Raw genomic sequence first — 22877 nt, 5'->3', positions numbered from 1 at the left:
TAAATATAAAAAGAGATTAAATATTTTAATGTTATAAAATGTTTCTATATATAACAAAAATATATTTTTTTTTAGTTACAAGGAATTAATCTTAATATTTTTCCTTCTATTATTTATAATAATAATAATTATTATTGTTATCGCAAGCCGTTTTTATTAAATTAACTTACTTAAAAGAATTGGTGTGCTTGAAAATAATTAAAATATTTTTTATGTTTTAAAAAAAGAAGCAGATACTTTAAGCTATATCTTGTTTAAATATGTTTAAATGCATAAAAATATGTTTAACATATAAGAATATGGTATAAAAATCTTTGTAACGCTTTCCTATAAAATCATATTTTTTCACTTTTATGTATGTTTTTTTCCGGAAACTTCACTGGTCCATTTGTTATCATTGTTTTAATCTGCTCAAAAATAAATTATGGTTTGTTCGATCAAAGTTTAAAGAAATTCTAATTTAATCAAAACTTATGAACAATTAAAACTGTTAAAAAGTTGATTTTTTATTCAAACTAATTAAAATTAAAAAATAGCTTATTTAGAGGAAAAACTGGTCAGTATCTTTAGGAATTTTTGTAATTTAATTTTTTGAATATATGAAGCAAACACACATGTTCAAAAAAATTCTTATTAATTTTTTTATATATTCCGTGAAATATAGCGCACCGTTTCGTCTCAACGGTACCGTTATTAAGAGCAATGAATGGCAAATTTCTAGTGTTACATTGATGCTGCGTAATGTATACACATCAGCGATGGTGAAGCGGTTAGTTAAGTTTACCAGACATTAATCATACACTCGGTTAGAAAGCTCTTTCGTAATAGATTTAGCTTTCGAGCTTTCTCTCGTGATTCTCTCTGAGCTTTCGTCCTCGCCGATCTTTCACGAGAAACGAGCAACGGAAAGAAAATGACGAACGGGACAAAGTGAGTTGCTCTCCATTTATATTGTTGGATACCTTATAACGCGTTAACAGATTCTTTTTGTAAGTTGAAACTCGACGGAGAAAAAGAATCTACGTGGAAACGAACTTTGAATTACAACAAGCCCAGGGCATATAAAACAAAGTTTTTCCTTTCTGCGTTTCTGGCCGCTTTCGAGTACATACTCACTTCAGGCTCTTGGCTGAACACTCGGTTGGATACTTGAGATTCTAAAGAGCGGATAGTTTAAACTTCGGCTACTCGGTGTACAAGTAGTCTACCGTTCTACCAACGGTAGTCTATCACAAGCCGGGTGCATTAAGTGCGTTGCATTTCGACTATAGAATGAGTCGAAAAAAATCGTAGACAATTCGATTAAATGAAAATTTTTTGTGACAAGTTCGCTAATCATCATTAATTTATTCGAGATTTACATTTCGACTAACAATATACACGAATAATATACAATTAATTATGTTAATGAAATAATATAAAGTATATTGTAGTATTATCCATAAAGTCGTACAATAATTTAAACCCGTATCTCTCAGGTATCACCTAAGTCTCTTTTATAAACCATTGTCTTTTTTGAGATATTACAAACAAATTTGTTTGTTCGCGTATTTGCGCGATCTTATACCCTTTTCTTCAGGTCGATAACCGCGCTAGCGATTTAAATTGAGCCGTCGAACGATCGAGTTAATGTAGAACGGAGATTGGGCCAAAATGGGCATATCGGTGCACGGAAGAAGCGTAATTGAACGCAACCAAAGTTGCTTACTTGCAAGACGATCTATAAATACATGAACGGCCACTGCCTCTCTGCTTCTCTCTGTCTTTCTCTCTCTCTCTCTCATGCTCTTTGCTTTATTAATTCAAGTTTCCTTATGCCTTCGCGCCGCGCATTTCGTGCCGCTTCAACATGCTGCGGCCAACCATTGCTATTCCAAAGATCCATTGTAAATGAACTTTATGTCGGGTGAATCGAATAATTTGACTTAAAAAATGAGTGTGTAGAAATATCAATTTAATATCATTTCCACGAGACTTGAATCATTGTGTTTAAACAAAATTTATTAAGTTAGATGAGGGATACCTTTTTTTTCTATTATAATTGAGTTCTGTTTATTATCTAAAAAAAGTACCAAATAATTAAAAGAAAAAAAATGCAACGAATATATATCTAAAATTAGAAAATTACTTGTAATACATAGAATAGTGTCTTGAAAATACTTTTTACCTTGATTCGCAAAATTAATCGAATTTCCTTTACTTAACATAATGAAAACAGAATTGTCAATTCACTTAGTTGATAAATTTGGTTGCAACTGACATGTATATTTTTTTAAATGACAATATCTCTTCGAATTATTTAACAAAAAGAAAATTTAATTTTATTACTGACGATTCTTCACGAGTTAACATAGTTTGAACAGTTTTTCACGTGTTTTATCATGGAAATAGAATGTTGGAAGTTCATAAGTGAAGTAACGAACTGTCAGTGCACCAAATTTCCTCGAATGTACCCACGTCAGTCGAATGACAGAGATGAATAAGCGTCTGGCAAGATGATGTGAAGTACAAAAAGCGTCTACAGCGATTCTAACAAAAACTATCTGAAAAGGTAAAGAGCGAAAAGACATTCCCGCTGTGAGTGAAATCTTTCGTTGAATTTTTCTCCGTTCCGTCTTCACGTCGTGAGAGATTTCCAAACTTTTTTCGGTACACATCTTCCTCGTTCATTACTCGGGGTGAACTTGATTAAGAAAATCGTCTAAAACTATTATTAATAATATATTTATTCTGCCGTGTTCGACTTAAAATTCGACTAAAAATTAAACATGTCAAAAATATAACGAGCATAACGAGCTTTCCCGAAAATTTGAAATTTTATTGAAGATTGATATCATTACCGCAGCATTTCAAAGTCTCTCTCAGGTGCAGAAACCGATATAGGTCCGCGGCTGATATATGGTCGCCTAAGCGATAACCTAGATTCGTCGACGCATAAAATAGAATGCGATCGAAAGTTGAAAGAGGAGAAGATACATATACAGAAGAGAAAGAGAGAGAGACGAAGGAGGAGGGAATGGAGATCTCACCTTCCGTGGAACGCATCGACACCTATTACGCGTACATAGATATCGACGAGGTGTCGCGTTTCGTAGAGATAGCACTTTTACGTCGTCGTCGGCGCCTTATCGCGTATCTTCCTCGACGAGAGACGCTACTTCCCGAATGAACGATACCGTAGAATAGTCTAGCCTCTCCTCTGCTTCTAGTCCCCTTTCATAAAACAGAAGCTACTAAAGCTGCCGGATCCGTTAAATCGCGAAAGTCAATGGTCTTGAAAATTGATAATCGCCGTCAAGATTACGGGTGCATCTAGCCTTTTCGTTTCGAGAACTCGAAGAGGAAGCCCCTGTCGGGTTCTCATGAGACTCGCGGATTTACGGAAAGTACCACCTACCTATCGTGAGAGAGATTCTGATTCGCGTAAAGAGTGAAAGTATGTGGATCTCGAAGAGAATCTCCTCGTAGAAACCGTACAATATTCTTGCAATTATTCTCAAGTGTATCCCTTTTCATCGGGATGATGAAAATATCTTCTTATTATAGCGTCGCAAGCAATTTCTACAGAGGGAGCATGTTTGTTACGCTCAATAATTTTGAAATACACAAAGGGGAGAGAAAAGCACGGGCGAAATGAATTATATTTCTAAGCGGAGTAAAAAGTAAAAACTAAAGTTCGCCCTCTTCTGTGGATTAATATTTGCGACTTAACGCGCTTTCGAAATCGTCGATTCGATTCTGATTAAACATCCCGTCTCTCTCCGACCGCGATAAGCTCGCCTGTTGAAACAATTTCAGCCGCGAGGTCGACAGCGGATTAGCGACTCATCGAGAGCGCAATTACGGAGCGGGCGGACTCTCCTTTCTCGAGGGACTCTCTCGAGTTTGCGGTACGAGCGGGCGAGAAACACACGGCGAAATCTTATTACGCCGCTCTGTAATCGGCAGGGCCAGGAGCGTAACCTCGAGGAAGAGAAGACTCGAGGAATTGCGCCGCGGTCATATGATTCATCCGACTTTCATGAGAAAATGTAATTTTTACCTGTCTCTCTTATATATACACGCTAGAATACCGTCATTACAAGTCTCGTCCCGGTAGACATTGCTGAGACAAAGGCACCCGGATCGCTCCCGGGTGTATTAGCAAATTAAATTGCATATTGAAATTACAGGAATCTAATATATTCGCGGAAACTAAATATATAATACGATTCGATCGCGATTATATTAAAGTTTAAGATGGGCAATTTGATTAATTTCACGTGGACCTTAGAAGAGTCTTAGTTCGAATTCGTTTCCTCCCTTGTTGAGGGAGGGATGAGATGTTCTCTTTAAAGAGAATGGCATCTATTTATATAATTTTTGTTGAAAAAAAAATCGGCTGCGAATTTATTAAGAAATCTGCATTCGACGGAAAACGCGCGACATCCTGCATAAAAACGTCCTGAAATTTATCCTCGGAAACTTATGACTTTAAATCGTAAATCAAGATTCTTTCGACGCAATTCCGGAAACGCTTTTATTACAAAGACGTTGAATGACGATGAATACGGTAGAGATATTACAACCGTAAATTCTGACGAGGCGCGATAAGCTCGATATTAACAAATCGAAAAATTGTACATTTAATAACGTAAAAAAAATGCGTTTAAAAAATTTTATTATCTCGTCAAATTTTTTCCTCGAAGTAATAATATAATTTCTTACAATTTTAATGTATATCTGTGTCTATAATATATATACATATATATAAAACTCGTATTATATAAGATAATACCGTTCTTAGATCGCGGAACACAATATGCTGGAAAATTTACTTCTTACGGCCTTCCAGTTTATTCTTTTGCGCGATTATATATTAACGAGCTATCCGGCTCTCGAGCTAAAGACTTCTTTTGCGAGAGGATCGTTACGGCCGCGAAAGTATCTGACAGTAAGAAGGCAGGCTTGGCTGTGTACTTTCGTGGGAAAAGCGCAACCGTCTCCTTGCAACTCCACGTCATCCATATCGGGGATTGGTGCAGCGCGCGCGATTACGTCAAGACAAAGCGAGCTTTGTCTTTTGAATCAAAAGCGCCCTGTCGATGTTCTCGTTTTAACAAATAAGCATGTTCTTCTCCTTTTTATTAACATTTCTCAGGAAAACGCCCTGAGAAAGTTTTGATTAAACGCTCGCGGGCATCTTAAATAATCAATATTATCGCACCATTAATTTATTATCTTGGTGTACATTTCGACATTCGATCACGCGATGCTAGGATTAAATTTTTTAAATAATTTTTAGTTTGAAAGAAACATTTCAATTTTACTATATCGTATATACCTATGTGGTTTGAAAAAAATTCGAATTTAATTCTCTTCTCTCTCTTTCTCTTTCTCTCATTTAACTGTAAATTTACATACATTGCAATACGAATCAAATCTTTAAAACGGAAACAGTGAAATTTTTCTCTCGCTGGTGTGTTTTTCGCGTAAAAAAAATTAGCATAACAAGGTATAGTTTTTCGGCGCGATTCGCGCGCAAAGTATCTCTCATTCGAAACTGGAGTGCAGAAATGAACCTGCTATTTTAACAATCGAAACTTGCAGTTCTCCACAGAGGAAAATCAACAAAGTGTTCGTCAAAGTACCGGATCGCGTATTTTCAGAGCACTCGACGGTAGAGATAAGCAGGCGAGATAACGCGGTCGCGTCCGCGCGCGAGCGAACGTTTTATCCGTCGAAAGTGTTGTACGATGGAAATCTGCGCTTTGTGTAACGCTGGGCGATCGTGGTTACAGAACCAGCGCGCGCTCGCACGAACAGAACTCCTATAGTCTTCGTAAGGCCGACTTTCTCCTCCGTTGTACATTGCGCAACCACTTACTTACTCGGCATCTCTGGGTCGCGAGCGTAGATATATATATAGAGGGAAACGCAAGGAGAAAAGGAACTGATGGTCAGATTCATCGTCCTCGCGAGAAAACGTACGAAACGATTTGCTTCGACTTTGCATTCGTCTCTCTATCAATGTTCCGTATAATGTTTTTTTTTAAATATTTTAAAGGGTTACATAATATACTACCTTTGTCGCTGGCAAAAAATGGCCTATTTTCGGGAATTTTTTTCTCAATAAATAACGCAATAATCTATACAATTTTTTTTATTTTCTTCGTTATATATTTGAGTATATAATTATTAAGTTTCATAAAAAATTGTATAATTTTTATGACAAGTGTGCACCAGTGATGAGCATGCAGTGTCTGCATGATTTTGCACTGTAAGTTACTTCGATCTGAAAAATAAAATTATTTTCTTGTGAAAAAGTGTTATAGTTACGATCTATCGAGGACTTTTTTTTTATTTTTGATCTTATTATTTTTTTTTTATAACAAAAAGAGTGGACAAATTTTGAAGCAAAAACCTTTTTCTTTCAAGGTGTCTAATTTCGTGAATTTTTATAAATTAAACAATTCCCCCCATTAGATCGTAACTATAACGTTTATTCTCTACAAGAAAATATTTTTATTTTTTAGATCGAACTAATCTACAGTGCAAAATCATGTAGACACTAGGACCATGTACGTTCACTATTGGTGCACACAAAGTTACAATTTCTTATGAAACTTAATAATTTTTGTGTAACATATACTCCAATATATAACAAATAAAATAAGAAAAACCCTATATTGATTACTGCGTTTATGAGAACAAAATTCCCGAAAATAGATCTGTAAGACGGCGCGAAAAATATTTCTCTGTCAACGATGTTACGATATATTTTAGGAATTAAAACGTTTTATTGCGAAACGAGAATATTAAATATACTCTCAGATACATCGTCGAATTTATTTCTAATTTTCTTTGAATCTCTCTCTCTTTCTCTCTTTCGTGAGTTAAAAATAAAAATTTCGCGAAATTATATATATCTTTGCATTTATTAAAACTGCATTTTTTCTTTGCGTCCTTTTTTAAGCAACTCTCTTTGAGCAACACGTTGATTAGTGTGCATTCTATGCGCGACTTCGTAGTTCCCGCTCGTCGACAGCGCGAACGCGATCTAATTAATTCAGGGAAATTACGACGGATAGTCGTTCACTTGGTTAAACGTGACTTTCCAACGTGTCGTATGCAGAAGCGAATCCGCCGTACTTCCGCTTCTCTCGCACAGGGCAAGCTCGAGCTTGTAAACACACCACAGACCGAAATAGGGTTCTCATATTAATAGCTCGACCGAAGTGCATCTGGTTACACGACGACGCGATACCCGCAAAGATGAGGGGTCAGGCAGAGAGAAGTATATCGGGGATAGAAAGATATGTGGGTAAGAAAACAGAGAATGTAATATTTACTAACAGTTTCGAATGAGAGCCAGTTTCCAAAAACTATAAATTATTCTTCGTTCTTAAAAGAGAGGTCGGAACTTTCCATAATGAATTATTTACTTCGGAACCGATCCTTCACAGTATTTTATGGTATTTTAGTGATGTTACACGTTTTCCTAGGATCGCATTCGGATAAAGGCATCTAATTTTTATGAATTGTCACGTAAAATATAATTCATGACAACATATACATATAATTTATGACATTGCAAATATACATATATTAGTATATGTGATGCATATCGCAACGGTTTATGTAATTATAAGTTAACCGTACAAATTAGGAATTTTATAAATATTTAAATTTATAAATTAAAATTTTGTTCAAATTTTTCTAGAAATTTTCGTTAAAAAAATTTATTAACCAACTAAAGCTGACATTCAAAGATGTTTTGATGAATTTGAAAATTCTAATATGTATATTACTATATTTTAAAATATCGATCTTATATAAATCTCCTTTCCTTTCCTAGTTGATAAAAATTACATGATAACAAGATTGTTATCAGATGTAAAATTAAATTTAAAATAAATTTAAATTAAATTTAAAATAAATTAGCAAACAAATAGAGAGGAAAATGCGTTATATAAATCTCGGACAAATATAAATATGCCTCTTACCTTGGATCAGCCATGCGACGATGAGTTTTTCGTCACATTCGCCACGTGACACAAGAATGTAAATCACCGTGACCGGATCGGGAATCTCTCTAGCTCGTCAAGTAGTCGCTATTATAGATCTTCGATAACGCTTATCGCTACAAAGTGAAAAAACACTCGTTAACAATAAAAGAACAACAACACAAAACTGCCCGAGCTCCTTCGCACTTCCGGTTTACCGAGCGGGGCGCGCGGAACAGAATATCGCGGATGCGGCGCGACTTCACTCTTCGGAGTCTCAGTCGCCGGGACACTTGGGTCGACGAGGACACCACGACGACGACGACGACGACGACGACAACGCCGACGACGACGACGTTGACGGCGCTGACGCCAGTCGACGAAGCAGTCGACGAGGCGACGGATGCGAGGCGGGGATGCGGAACCCCGTAGGGAGGGGGGTTAGCAATGGCGGTGCGGAGGTGAGGGTGCGATGAGGTGAGCCGAACCTGGGCGCAGGTTCGTACGTCCTCGCGATATTTACTCCTCGTGTGAACGAGGATTTCACTTCGGGGATTTCTTCGATCCATTCTACGTGAAATCACCGTTAAACAAGCGCGACGCTGGTCGAATTCATTCTCGAGTGTCGCGTGTCCCGTAGCTTCTGTCATCCTTACCCTGTCTCATTTCCCCAAATGACATCGTCGTTGTTGAGAGTGACGGTAATTTTTAATATTTAATTAAATTAGACTGTTTTACAATAAAATAATCTCAGTTTCAGCTATAAGAGAGGATAAATATATCTTCAATTTTAGTTTATCAATATGTAAATCGTATGATGAATTTTATCAATTTCTACGAAGACGATCTTGAAGAGAAGAATATATAAAAATATATATTTATATATATATTAAATACTATATATATTTTTTTTCATTGTACGATTCATTACATTGATAAACTGAAACTGAAGATATATTTATTCTCTTTTGCAGCTGGAATTGAAAGTTTTTAATTGTAAAACACTCTAATTCTTAAAAGATATACTCTTAGATAGATTGAGTTTAACATTTTTTTGAAGCGACTAATACTGATTTGTAATAGTTTCGGGGAATTTTTGTCTAGTGTGAAAAATGAACCGTTTCTTCGACTACGCGCTACAGGGAGTCTCGAAGCTTAGAAAATACCGATTCTACCATTTATTTTGGTCGCTTGTTTCGAAAGCATTGCAACAATAGCTTAGTTGGAATCAGCTGGAGTCGCATTTCCGAGAAAGAATTTCCGCCGACACTAGTCGACTCATTTTCCCGACGCTAATTCTGTTTGAACATAAATAATTGCCCGACCTCGACGGGTCGGTAAATAGAGCGCACGGCCTTCCTTAATAGGTGATTTTCTTAATTTATTGTTCATGGTACACAATATTTATGGGCTGCGAAAATAATTTTAATTAATAACCGGTACGCGACCGGTATCTTTGGCGTCTTGCCGAAAAAATTGCAGAATTTCCTTGCACAGTAAAATGGGAAATAACTGATGCGCTGAATCACCAAGTAATTTTTTCGCGAAACAAAAATCTCGCGAATTTGTTTCATCGTAATATTATTCGGGTAGATTGCTGCAATTTCTATTATTTATTCGGACACATTTAGGTTCTTCTAAATTACGCGTAAACAACTTGCAAAAATGACATCTTATGTGATCTTACTGACAAGAAGAAAATAGGTTGCTTCTAAGTATTTAAATAAAATTCTTTTTCAAGAACTTCTTTAAAGATATTCAATAAATTTTGTATCGCATGTATTCTATTATTTCTTATGTTAAGAATATCGCATTTCAAGTGCAATGAAAAAGGACGAGACAGCCCAGTCTCGATGAATGTTATCATCCGTCCTCGAGCGATAATAAATCTAATCGCTTTGGTGTCAAATTATTCCTGAAAATCGCTCTAATGATTGTCCCTGAAAATTGTTTTGACAGATGACATTATTCGGAGTTGTTCAAAATAACCATAGAGATGGTGACGCGATATTAAATCGATGAAATCAATAGGACCTTGTCACTTTTAAGATAATTTCTCACTCGATACCAACCTTGACGTGCAATATTATGAGAGATTACGCGTAATATTACATGCCATCGTTCTCTCTCTCTCTCTCTATATATATATATATATTCCGCATTTATAATGTTTATTTAAAGCACGCGTAGAGTACCCTTAAGTTCCATCCTCTTCGTGAATTATGAACTGAGTTTTAATCGAACTCACGGCCTCGGTAGCCAAACTCGCCAAAGTTCGATACTAATGCATACAAATGCTGCATTTGGTCTTGTAATTTGATTACAGACAGCGCTTCCTCCGCATTCGATTATATCTCCCGCTTATTGACTTTTGTATTATCGTGCTTGACACATGGACGCATCTATGTGTTAATACGAATCATTATGGATTTAGAGCGAAAATTAATGCACTATTATTCTCCCTGTTTATTCCAGCGCGATTGTTTTTCTCTCTGGACTAGTTTACATTTCTGTATCCGATTTACGTTTCGTAATCATTCGTTGAGAAGTTACAGAGGATTGTAAATTAAATTATCCTCAAGCGTTAAAATTATGGAGTAATATATTATGACGAGACTCTTCACTGTTTACGTAGATATATATTTTAACAAACATAATTTTATGTAGGAATATCTTCTCTTCTCACCCCTCGCCTTAATAGCGTACTTCATTGAATTGCATAGAACTTCGCCAGTTTGTGCAAACAAGTTATAAACTATCGGTAGTTTTCCATTAAGATATCAATTTTCACCCTCGATCTAATACATTCTATTTGCCTAATATATTGTATAATGCAATCTCCTAGTCGTGAAACGAGGCAGGATACAAATGTAGATTATCCGGTAACGAGATTCACGTTTCGTTATCCATCTTGTAAATGATGATCCCTAAATGAGACTACCGGTCTTTATCGAGTGCATGACATTCGTACGAGTGTATCTGAGAGCGCTTTGTTCTCCGGCGTTAGTTTAGCTCCATGCAGTCTGGTCTCTCTAGAGCGCCTGCGCCCCTTTGGTCTCGCGGATAATGGCGATGGTGGTGGGGCTGGTTTTCGGAGGGTGGATGGCGAATATTGACGTGTCGCAGGCGAGCCAGGGGTTAGCAGGTGGCAGGAGCTTTAGCGAGGCCAAGGGCTCCTGGGGGCAAACGAGGGGTGGAAACAAACTCGAGAGGATGCGGCGTTTACTATCGTTGTAGGGGTGGGCCCCTCTTTCATGAGACGCCAGTTGTCGAGAAATATCTTGGATCGATCTTGTTTTGCGCAGTATACTAATTTCCAATTCGCGATTTGTTCGGAAAAATAAAGAACTAACAAACTGACTTTATCGACTTTCTTCTATCGACTGCTTGTTTGTTTCATTTTTTAATTATATTGTAAATGTTTTATACGGTCAAAGTTGTAAGAAATGTTTAAAAATTCATTTATGTGTGCTGATTCGTAAAACGTATAAATTCGAATAACATTGATGTTGTATTGAGCGATGTAATTAATTGTTAATTTTTATATAATAATAAATTGAAATTTGAAATGCTTCTTATATAATTGAATATATTGCTGTTGCATTGTAATTTCTCTTTTTACTAGAGTTATTTGGTAAATATGATCGTTGCGTAGCGGATTTCTATTTTTACTTGTAATCGATGTTCATCGTCTGCGATAATCATGTTTTGCTCGCAAAAACTCGTACAGCATGTATACGTTGGTGAATTTGATAGAAACTGTTCATCAGAATATGCCTGTATAATTATAATGGAGGAAAACAAAAGGCGCTAATAGAGATTATTTAGGATTTGAAATAAAATTTGTGTTACGTTTGAGAAAAAAATTCATGACGTTACTGACACGAATCAAGTTTCCAGATGTCTCTAATTAAATGAAGAAAACCTCTTTATTTGTGCAACGAAACTATATTGCAAGATGGAATATCAGATTACGAATAGCGGAAATTATTTGAAAATACCTCGTTTGCAATCGGTATATGTATATTGAATTTCAATTTACAACAGTTTGTTTTGCGTGAACAATACGTGTTTGCTTATATCATTGCACTTAATTATGTTATTATTTTATTATCGATTCTTACAAGAATATACAAGAAAATTATAGTTATACGCTATTATAATTTATAACGTAGATTATCAATTTACGAGATATGTCGTTATCATAACTATAACTATAACATATTACTATCATAATTTTAAAAATAATATTATTTTTTATATACCTATACATATATAGACTTTCTCTTTTAATAATATACATATACATATATTTTATAATATCACGTGATGCGTGAATTTGATTGTGATTCTTTAGAATAATATATAGTTTTTTTATTTCTTTATTTATAATATACGTATAAAAATTGTAGTCTCTCAAATCTCTCTCACATACATTATTTGATTATCTTATTTGAGAAATCGCCAAGGAAACTGAATTATGTTTTTATGCCGCTTTTGTTCAGAATACCTCTCTCGGATCATTAGTAAGCACTTTACGTACGGCACAGGTCTGTTTTTCCAAAAGAAAAAAAGGAAATGTTTTTACGGTAAAAAAGGATGTGTTTTCTTAGGACTGATTTAGACGACGAACCTTGCGTATGAAAGAAATTGTTTAGGCGGCAAACACACAAACCCAACGCTCATGTTTCCCCGAAAATTCTCGTAACGAGCTGTCATTCGCAGGCCTGTGTGAAGAGACCGTAGAAGGAAGCGTGCAACACGAGTACAATTTCACAGAGCCGAACAACCGTGACAAATACCCCCCTCTGTTCGAGTCCTTGAAACACCCTAATCGTTCCTGCTTCTGTGTGTCGATTCCCTCGATTGCTATATTCCCGCCATTCGTTATTACGAGGTTTCTCACGCAGATCGATCATCTTTTCATCCGGTAATTGATTCTTGTGTTGCAAAATTCGCAAAACATATTATGAAATATAGCTATTAATAATCACCATGGTTGTGTCATAATATTAAAATACTACAATATTTGACGATGATACAATTTTTTATAATTCATGTCCGATAATTATAATTGCCGCATTTCTCATGTGTAGATAGAGCTAATTAAATCAAGTAGTAGGAAAGTCCGTTTTGCGATCTTCGGAATAATTAAGGGGAAATTAATTAAAAAAGATTGGCCAATCCGCGTGAATATAAGCGCGGGGCGAGAAGAGACATCTCATTGTTACACGGTTGCTAAGCGTAATACACAGTATAATTAAACTTGATTATTAATCCCAACGCTTCATCACACGCCAAGTAACCGCATAACATTGCGCTGTCTCTTCTCGCCACTTGTGCTCGCGCGGGTTGGCCGACCTTTTTAATTAATTTCTCATTAATTATTGCAAAGATCACAAAACTGTTCAGGACTTTCCTACTCGGTTTGACCCGCTCTACCTGCACATGAAGGGTGGGGTGATTATTACCGGATACTTTACAGAAAATCAGATTTTGTTTGTAAAATTTTTAGTCTATTGTGAAAAGTTAGATTCTTTGATATAATAGGAAAGAGTTTATTTGATAAAAAAGAAATAAATTTTATAAGTATATCGTAACATTTTTTAAAAAGAAATAACACAAATTAAAAAAAAAATGTTTACAAGAATATTTTAATTTTAACTATTAAATTAAGACTAAAAAATACATACGATAATATCGAAAAGCATGTGGAAAATATGTTCTCTAAAGAACACGAGACAGCGTGGAAGCGCACAAGTTGTTGCCGAGTTAGTTCTGGAATCTTACTAACAGGCTAACGATTGCAGCGAGTAGCAACTGTTGTACATTGTACGCTCTCTTGTAGCAACTTCGTGAAACTTTGTACACGAGATTTGGAGCGGCTAGGAGATGATTGAGAAATTATTATTAAATTTATTATAACACTAAAGGATACCTTATTTTATATTTTATTCGATCAAAACGAAATGTCGAAAATATAAAAATATAAAAAAGAAAAATATAAAAAAGATCTAATTTCCTAAGCAATCGCGGTATAAAAAACTGATTTTAAAGTCCGCTTTTGTCTTGTATTAGTAAAGTTCGTTGCCCTCTCGCTTGCTTCGTCCCCCGACCTACAATATATTACGATCCCTTATGATACGTACGACCTGTAATTAACGTCGGTCTTGCGGGGGCAATTCCACCTGTCATTTAGCCCGTATAATGAGCAATTAATTGAAGGAACGAAGAGAATGAGGATTTTTTCATCTGACGATTTTACATCCTTAAACTGTTAACGTATCAGATAGCGAGTGCGCGGAGAAAATATATCTCTTAAATTTTTCAAAATTGCGATAAAAAAAATTGGAGAAAACGTACACGCGGCTTTCGATACTCTAATTTGAGCTCTTTCATCCTGTTATTCGCGATGAATCTTGCCTTCCCTTTCCGCATCGGCTTTTTCATCGTACTTACCCGTACTATATCTCATCTATCTCGGAAAAAAGAGAAGACGAATGTCTAATGGATTTAGCTCCCTACGGAGACTGATGGAGTTGGTTTTGAAAGGAAAAGTAAGATTCTCTCTTCGGTGCTCGCATCGGTCGTGCCCGGTAAGATTCGATGTGGTATGAAAGGGGAGTGTAAGGAAAATCGTGGGAAATGCATCGCGTTTGGAAGCTATTCGACGACATGATGATAGAACGTCTCGCAGAATTTGGTAAGAGCTATTCCTCGCGACTTGTTGCTCGCACGATACGTGGTTGAAATCAGGAATTCTGACGATATGCACAAACCAAAAAAATCTATCAGAATAATAACTTCTCATAAATTAGTGATCACGTCTGATAATATATCTTACGTAAAATTAAAGTCTCTTTATGTGTGCAAGATTTTTCGAGATATATTAAATTATATATATCACATATTTTACAACATTTTACAAATAAATTTGACAGTTGATTAAAACATGTTTGCAGCAATCTTGTTTAATAATAAAAAAAAAAATCCATTTCTACGTAATTGTAAAGAGAAACGCGCACAAAATTTTATAAGAAGAATTTTAAGAAGAGAAATTTTATAAGGAAAATGGTAAAGAGATCGTCTTTTATTATGGCCATTAAAATTATATAATATTATTTTGAATATATATTTTTGTTAATCAAACATATTCAAAACTAATATTATATATTTTAATTTTCATCGCTGATTATATGTTTTATGTTAGGATAAATTTATCAAATTTTTATATGAGATATCTCTCTCTCTCTTTCTCTCTCTCTCTTCGGAAATCTACTCATCTTAAATTCATTTTGATATATTTATACCATCATGTATTTTTACAACTATACTCATATACTTATGCAGAGGATTTAGTAAAGAGGAGAAGTGCTTCGAAAATGTAGAATATCACGAAATATAGAATATATCACGCAATATAGCATTTTTGATATTATACGACGGCAGATTGCTACGTGCAAATATTAAATGTTTAAATTTATAGGTATATATAATATATACATATATACGTATATACGCATATGCACATACTAATAATATACTAAAAGGAGTTTCATCGACATATCCATTAGCGTCACATATATTATGAAATATATGAAATTGCTTAATTAATATACGTGAAATCGCGTATATTATTTCGAAAGATTTTAATAAAAATTTGTTGAAAGTGTTTAAAAAATTGATAAACGATCCCTTCAAAGTTTGTAAAGTGAAATTTCGCTCCGGGATTACTTCTGAAGCGCGGATCACGTTTAATCCTTCGGATATGATACAACGTTATTAAAAGATACAACACATTAAAAAACTTGTCTCTGGAAGAGTCTTAATCTGGACGTAATAAGAATGTCATCAGAGTTGGTCGGAGTGAAACATCGAATTTGCCGTCTCTCTTTGGCTCTTTGGCGAAACCGACGGCGGGTCTTGACGATTTATCACAGACAGAAATGCAATTTTCCGCAATGAGTTCACCATGCAGTAAGTGATCCGAGCTGTCGAGAGAATTCGTAATGCTCATAGCAGTAATAGAATCCTTTAACTCTTACGAATTATGCATGCATTTTCTTCCATAAACGCTTGAGCTGCTTTCTATACAGAAAATTAATTTTATATTGAAATTCTAATACATTATGTAACAGATTATGAATTTATACAGTGTTCATAAAACGGGTTATAGAACTTTTAATATATATATTGAGGAAATAGAGTAGCTAAAAAAAAGTCTCTCTTGTCTTTTTAATGAATCATTTTATACATCTAAAAATGATTGATTAAAAAGTTATAAGAGAATTATGTGTTATAATTTTACGTTAAGAGAAACAGATTTAGAAAAAAATCTGTTAAAATGTTATCTGATAGAGAAAAAAAGAGAAATTAAAAAATATATGTTGCCTTATTACTTTTAATTCTGGAAATAATATTAATATATTATAAAAGAACAAAAAAGAGAGAGATATCTCTTTTTACTTTTTAATGTTTTTTTAATATAAACGCGAATCGTTAATATCGTAAAATTAATAAATTACAAAAATATGATAGAAATGAAATTAAAATATATTGCTGATAATATGGAGAATGATATAAATATCTTTTTTGATCAAAGAATTGTATGAAAATGTGAAAGAATTGAATAAGTAAGGAAATTAAACAGAGTCTATAAAAAGAGGAATACGAGCGAAATCATGTGCAAAACCTTTGTACCCTGGTATTAAAATGTATGATCTTTTACGCGGATATTTCAAAAGCCAGATTTTGCTCATCAGTCGGAATTAGAAACACATGAATGCATACTCACAGAAGCATCCTCCAAAAATATCAAAGAACAGAATTTCTAAAGAACGTACTAAAGCGTTTCTCGATGCGTTTTAATTAAAGTATGAATTTATAATTTGTTAAATGTTTTCGCGAACACTAAACAGTTGAAAATTATTATCGGAAAAAAACTCGCGTTAATCGATATTTCGAAATGCATTCATTTAGTTATATATTTTATTTTTATTTTATATTTATTTTTATTTATAAAGGTGCGGCGATGTAAATAGTCTCCTCGCAGATAAATTACACAATAGCCGTGAAAGGTTAAAATCACATTCACGGTTTGTTGCCAATTGGGGAATACTGTTACTAGCAGAGTCAGGTTTTAAAGTGTTAAGTTGCTCGTGAAGAGAAAATGTTAGCTGCTCCCCTGAATCGTCCTGACTCTCGGGGCTAAATTGGTGCGGTTTGGTTTCGAAATAGCTGTTTAAATAGCAATAGTTAGCATACAAACGAACATACAATAATTGTGCGTGCACACGCGTGTAATTGCATGTTATTGTGTCGCGCGACTGAAATTGAATTGAACAAGTTTTTGAGAGAGAGAAAGAGAGGGAAACTACAAACTTGATTCTTTCGACGATGGAAGCTAGAATTTGGACATTTTCTGTATCCCGATGCAACCCGTCGATCGTATTCTATTCGCGTATATTCTGTCGCACGCGCGGAATAAAATCGAAACTCAATCGAAACGATATACGTCGACGCGTGATTCTCAATTAATCCCACGAAATTCCATTTCGCTCTCTCATCGGCGCGACAACCCACGCAAAAACGCGTGGCATCGTTATTTCTTATTTGCGACGAGGACGGCAGAGTTCGGCGACAATGAACGAGGTTGATGGAATAAAACGCACTTCATTGGTGACGATATTCGGAACCCAGGGCGACTAATCACGGATTCGCGAGAGGGAGAAGTCTTTGTTCGCGAATAAACCAGGCTTTAAAATTGTTACGAGATTTTTTATTTATTTATTTTTTTTTTTTGAGCTACATTTGTGATGTTTTGATCTATTCTAGATATGCACATACGCAATTTATATTTTTAGCTGATGCCTTGAAATTATTAATCTACAGATCTTTTTTTGGCTATACGATTCTCTTTATTATACACTGTGAAATAACGAGGATTCATGTTAATTTACGAAGAGTCTATTTAATTTTCATTTTGCTTCTCTCAAAAGATGTATAATTTGATTAGATATTGGATATAATATTTTATCGTTAATTAGCTTTACTTTGCCGAATTCACTGTTTCATTCAGAAACAGAATATCTGTTAGTCGCATAGTAATAGAATACGATCATTTATTCTCTTAATGTTCTAAAAACATCGTCTGGCGCTTAAATGAGGAAACACGGTATTTTGAATTAGCGTGGAAACGGCGGAAAGAGAGGCGGGAAAGGAGGAAACAATATAGAAGGAAGGGAAAATAAGCGGCGCTCGAGGCAGTCCACAAGTCGAGAAATAATTACATAAAATATTGCTCTAGTTTTGTGCCAGGTCGTGTATTCTTAGCATGAAAACGCGTCTGTTGTAAAGTTGAATTAGCTGTCCAGGGTAAAACTGGCCTTCAACAGATTGTCAATAAATAATATAAATTTTATTTGCAAAATTTTGTTTCCTTCTTAATGCTAGTTTACAACGATTTCATTGATCGAGTTAATTGATAGATGTTATTTGTTAAAATTTTTTTACATATATGTATACTTTCTCCATACGATGATTGTTGTGTAATAATATAAGATTAATAATTATTCGATAAATTTTTTAGAAGGAAAACTTTTTCGATATGTATGTTCTAACTGATTTTAATGTATTCATTTGAGCTGCCTCGATCAATCCTCGAGGAACCGACGGAAAATTTATCGTCGGCGGAAATACGGTATCTTCCTTCCTCTCTTCCTTCGCTCTCTTCTCTGTATCTTCCTGCGCGGTTCGCTATTTTCGCTCAAACTCGTCAAATATTTCGCGAGGGTGTCTTTTCATTCGCCACGAGAAATTCTCGCCCCTGCCGGTACAAGCCATTCGATTCAATTTGGTTCGAGTCGACTCGATTCGAAGGGTAGTCTGATTAAATTCCTTCCAGGATAAAAGCGCGGAAAGAGGGGGGAAACAGAAGCGACAAACCCTCGAAAAATCACTGGAGCGAGGCAACAGCCGACTCTTCTCGGGTTTTTTCTTTTTCGAACGTTTCGACATCGGCTTTTCGGTCGCTGTCGATGTAACAGATATCGTTTCGAGATATCTAATCGAGATTTTTCCGTGTCGACCCTCATAAGCGAGCATATCAATGAGCGAAAATTGATTTTAACGCCACGAAAATCACTTTTGAGCTCACCGTGTTGAGTAAATCTCTTCTCGACTTTTGCACGAAGTTTATGAAAAGGATCTTCATACTTGAATGACTGTTTAAAAAAAATTTATAAAGAATCATAATATATCATAGTCAGTATCTCGCATAGAAAGTCTTTTAAAATTAGGATCGACATTTTTTTCGGAATATCGGAATTATATCTTGAGCAATATCGACTTGATGACCGCGATATATCGAGCCAATGGAAAGGAACGATTCCCATTATACTGCCCCTCACTTCTCCCCCTTTTTCCCTATAATTAGTCTACCAGTCGATTGTAAGTTTACGAATGTATACGTACCTAGGCTATCGAGAAGATCGATCGGGAGCGTTTTGCTCCGCACAGAGGCGATTATTGGACATCGGATGTTAGGCCACAGTGTGTCGCGTTCGCAAGGTTCGCTCCGTTTTCGAGCGTGCGGCAATACAGGGCGCTACTGTATGTGTTCCGAGGTGAGACAATGGCTCACGGTTACGCCGTTAATTGAGGCGATTCCCTGACATTGTGTATATCGGCACCGGTTACCGGTCCGAGACGATCGCGGATAGGGCTGCAACCTGGGGAATACGCGGACCGACAATACGGTCGATCCTCCTCTCCCTTAGCAATTCTCGGGAGAACGAGCGAGATTACCCACGGGAAAACAAAGGACTATTATTCGTGGTTAAGAAATCATGTAACCTCGCTCTACGTATAAAGGGAACCGATTTCTCATTGCAAATGCCAACTGTGTTTTAGGCCCTGTTTTGAAATAGGTCGCTTCTCTTATAAAAAAGGTTAAAGTTGAGGCAAAAGTGTGCTCGCGCTGAAGAGCAGTCTCAGAAATACACGAACAACGTATAATTTATGATAAATATGTTCTATAAATTTTACCACAGTTTGGAGTTCTTTCTCTTTCTCTCGCTCGAAATAATTAAATTATTAATTCGATAAAACAATGGAATAGCGAAAATATCCATTTGACTTGCTTCCAATAATCTTTATTCAACTTTGTTTAATTTCTTTTTAATCCGTGATATAATTTAGAATGAACAATGGAACAAATGGAATATATGCGAGGAAGGTGACATTTGCGAAAAGCGAGATCGAAGATTTTTTTTCCTCTGAGCGCTCTTTATCCGGTAAGGTTAAAGAGCGATTGTGAGAGGCGTAAGCTTTCTATGTACATCTGCATTTCCTCGGCAGCTTATTTATGCCGTTTAAGCCCTCGGGATCTGCTGTGCGAGCGCGGCTTAAAGCTGCGGCCGGAACTTCAAGGCTTCGTATACCGGCGCGGTAATGTCCGGTTTCTTTCATTGGCTCGCACGTGCATACCGCACTGCGACATCCTGACGTAGCCGGTAGGATCGCGGCGGGACACGAAGATGCAAACGACCGTCCGAACGAAAATATCTGCGTATGAATATTTCAGCGGTCCTTTCGAGATAGACGGCACGGTATTTTCGAAAGTGTTAATTTTCGCGAAATATGCAAAGAGAAGCGCAATTGTAAAGAAAATTATATAAAAGAGCGTTGTTTATAAAAGATAGTTATACAAAAATAATAAATTTTGCAAATAAACGTTAAGACCTTTTATAGATTGTTTGATAATAGACTCTTTTATAATACGTGTTAATATGAAACTTTTAATTAGAAATATCCTGCTCTTGAAATATCACTTAATATCAAATGTTTTGTACATGCGACAGCTGTACAATTTAAATTTGAAACGGAAATGACACTTGCAATTATCTTGCTGTTTAATTTTATCCTTTCAAGAAAGAGAAAAGAGAAATAGTTACATTAGGCGTCTGAAAATTAAACTTTAAGTGAAGATTACTATATGTGTACAACTGACATCGTATAATTATATAAAAGTTTTATATAATCTATTTATGCACAATATGTATAATACATATAATCTGCACATTATTAAGCCATAAACTATATTCTTTTGGTTTCAAAAAATTTAAGTAAGCAAGAATGAGAGAAATACAATATTAAAGATGATATATACTTCATAGAACTTCTGATCATGGCATATCGTAATAAACAATATTCAAACGCACAATGTCAACTAAACTTAAGTATGCATATGCTTTATTTTTTTTTAAGGCTAAAGTTTTAAAGGATTTGAAACCTATTTTGGATAATTTATATAACTAGAACAATATAAGCGCGTGCTACGCGCGCACCGTTCTTCGATTTTATATTAAAAAGAATGATATTTTAAAAAAATAATGTAAAATTTGTTCAAACTCGATTAATATTTTTTCACAGAATTTAGTTAATTAAAGCGTTAATTTGCTAATTAAATTTTAAAATAATAATATAGTAAAAAATTAAAATAATATGTTGTAAATAATATGTTATAATACCCTATTCTTGATTAATATTTTTTTCACAGAAATTAGCTGATAACTGTCAAGAATATTATAACATATTATTTAAAACATATTATTATTTTAATTTTTATAACATATTATTTTAAAAATTGATTAGCAAATTCACACATTAATCAGCTGATTTCTGTCAAAAAATATTAATAAAGCGAAAATTTGCTAATTAAATTTTAAAATAATATGTTATAAAAATTAAAATAGTAATATGTTATTTTATTTTATTTGTTACAGGTAGCAAGGTGCGCGCGTGTTTGACTGCGAGATTTTCGAGTGTCGAACGGACGTCGATTCGTGCGATTATAGTTTTCGTATCGTTATTTCTCATTGCGCAATGTACGCGAAATACGCGTGCGATTCACGTGTCGCGTCGGGAGTGCCGTGTAAAGTTTCGGGCGATCGTAATTATTCGTGTTTTCGCGAGTGTCGCGAGTGGTACCATGGACCAAGAGAGGAGGAGGAGGCCTGGAGAGGCATCGGGCAACATCGAGGCAACTGTAAGGTATGCAAAAATTGAATATAAAATATAATTTCTTTTAAGGGGAACACATAATTTTTATTATATTTGTTTAAGTATCTCTATATATATGTATTTTATTTGTTATTACAGGTAAGCTTTTGTAATAGGAGAGGAGGAGAAGGAGACCCTGGGAGGCACTGGGGCAATTGTAGGTAGCAAAAAAGGTAAGCAAAATAAATATATAATAATATTGCTTTTAAGAAACATATAATTTTTGTTATATTTGTTTAAGTATCTCTCTATATATGTATAATATTTTATTTGTTACAGGTGCACTGCTGCTTGACTGCGAGATCCTCGAGTGTCGAACGGACGTTGATTCGTGCGATTATTCGCGAGTTTGCTCATCGTTTTTTCTCATTGCGCAATGTATCGCGTCGTGTCGGGAGTGCCGTGTAAAGTGTCGGGCGATCGGTAATTATTCGTATTTTCGCGAATGTCGTGAGTGCTACCATGGACTAAGAGAGGAGGAGGAGGCCCGGGGAGGCATCGGGCAACAGCGGGGCAACTACGAGGTATGCAAAATAAAAACCTAACCTAACCCTAACCATTTTTTTTCTAAATTGCATTAAGATATTCGATCGTTTCTAAATTTTCAAAACACATCCTGTACACACACATACACACATACACAAACACACACATGTATATACATAATTTGAATATTTTGTTTTCAGATCAGTGCGCTGTACGACAACTTTGCTATTGCACGTATCGGTGAGTGAAAAATTGTTTATTTTATAATATTTCTATAGCGGTAATGGGGGTGTATGAAGCTGGCGTCTCATTTTGTGGAAACTTATAAATAATTAAGAGTTCTGG

The 22877-nt window shown here is 35.2% G+C and overlaps 1 protein-coding gene across 1 annotated transcript in view; it reads left to right on the top strand.

The window, feature by feature from the left end:
* Nucleotides 1-21793, top strand: part of LOC145944442 (uncharacterized) — a 50986-nt gene extending 29193 nt beyond the window's left edge. Inside the window, exons 2-3 of the mRNA XM_083052803.1 lie at nt 8158-8446; nt 21770-21793. Coding sequence (XP_082908929.1) covers nt 8158-8446; nt 21770-21793 — 313 coding nt within the window. The remainder of the gene's footprint in view (nt 1-8157; nt 8447-21769) is intronic.
* The last annotated feature ends 1084 nt before the right edge of the window (nt 21794-22877 follow it).

This window comes from Prenolepis imparis, unplaced genomic scaffold (assembly GCF_030444845.1).
Source record: "Prenolepis imparis isolate NDT839.2.m4 unplaced genomic scaffold, iyPreImpa1.0 SCAF_1, whole genome shotgun sequence".
Taxonomy (NCBI): domain Eukaryota; kingdom Metazoa; phylum Arthropoda; class Insecta; order Hymenoptera; family Formicidae; genus Prenolepis; species Prenolepis imparis.
This window is presented reverse-complemented; position numbering and strand designations above follow the sequence as displayed.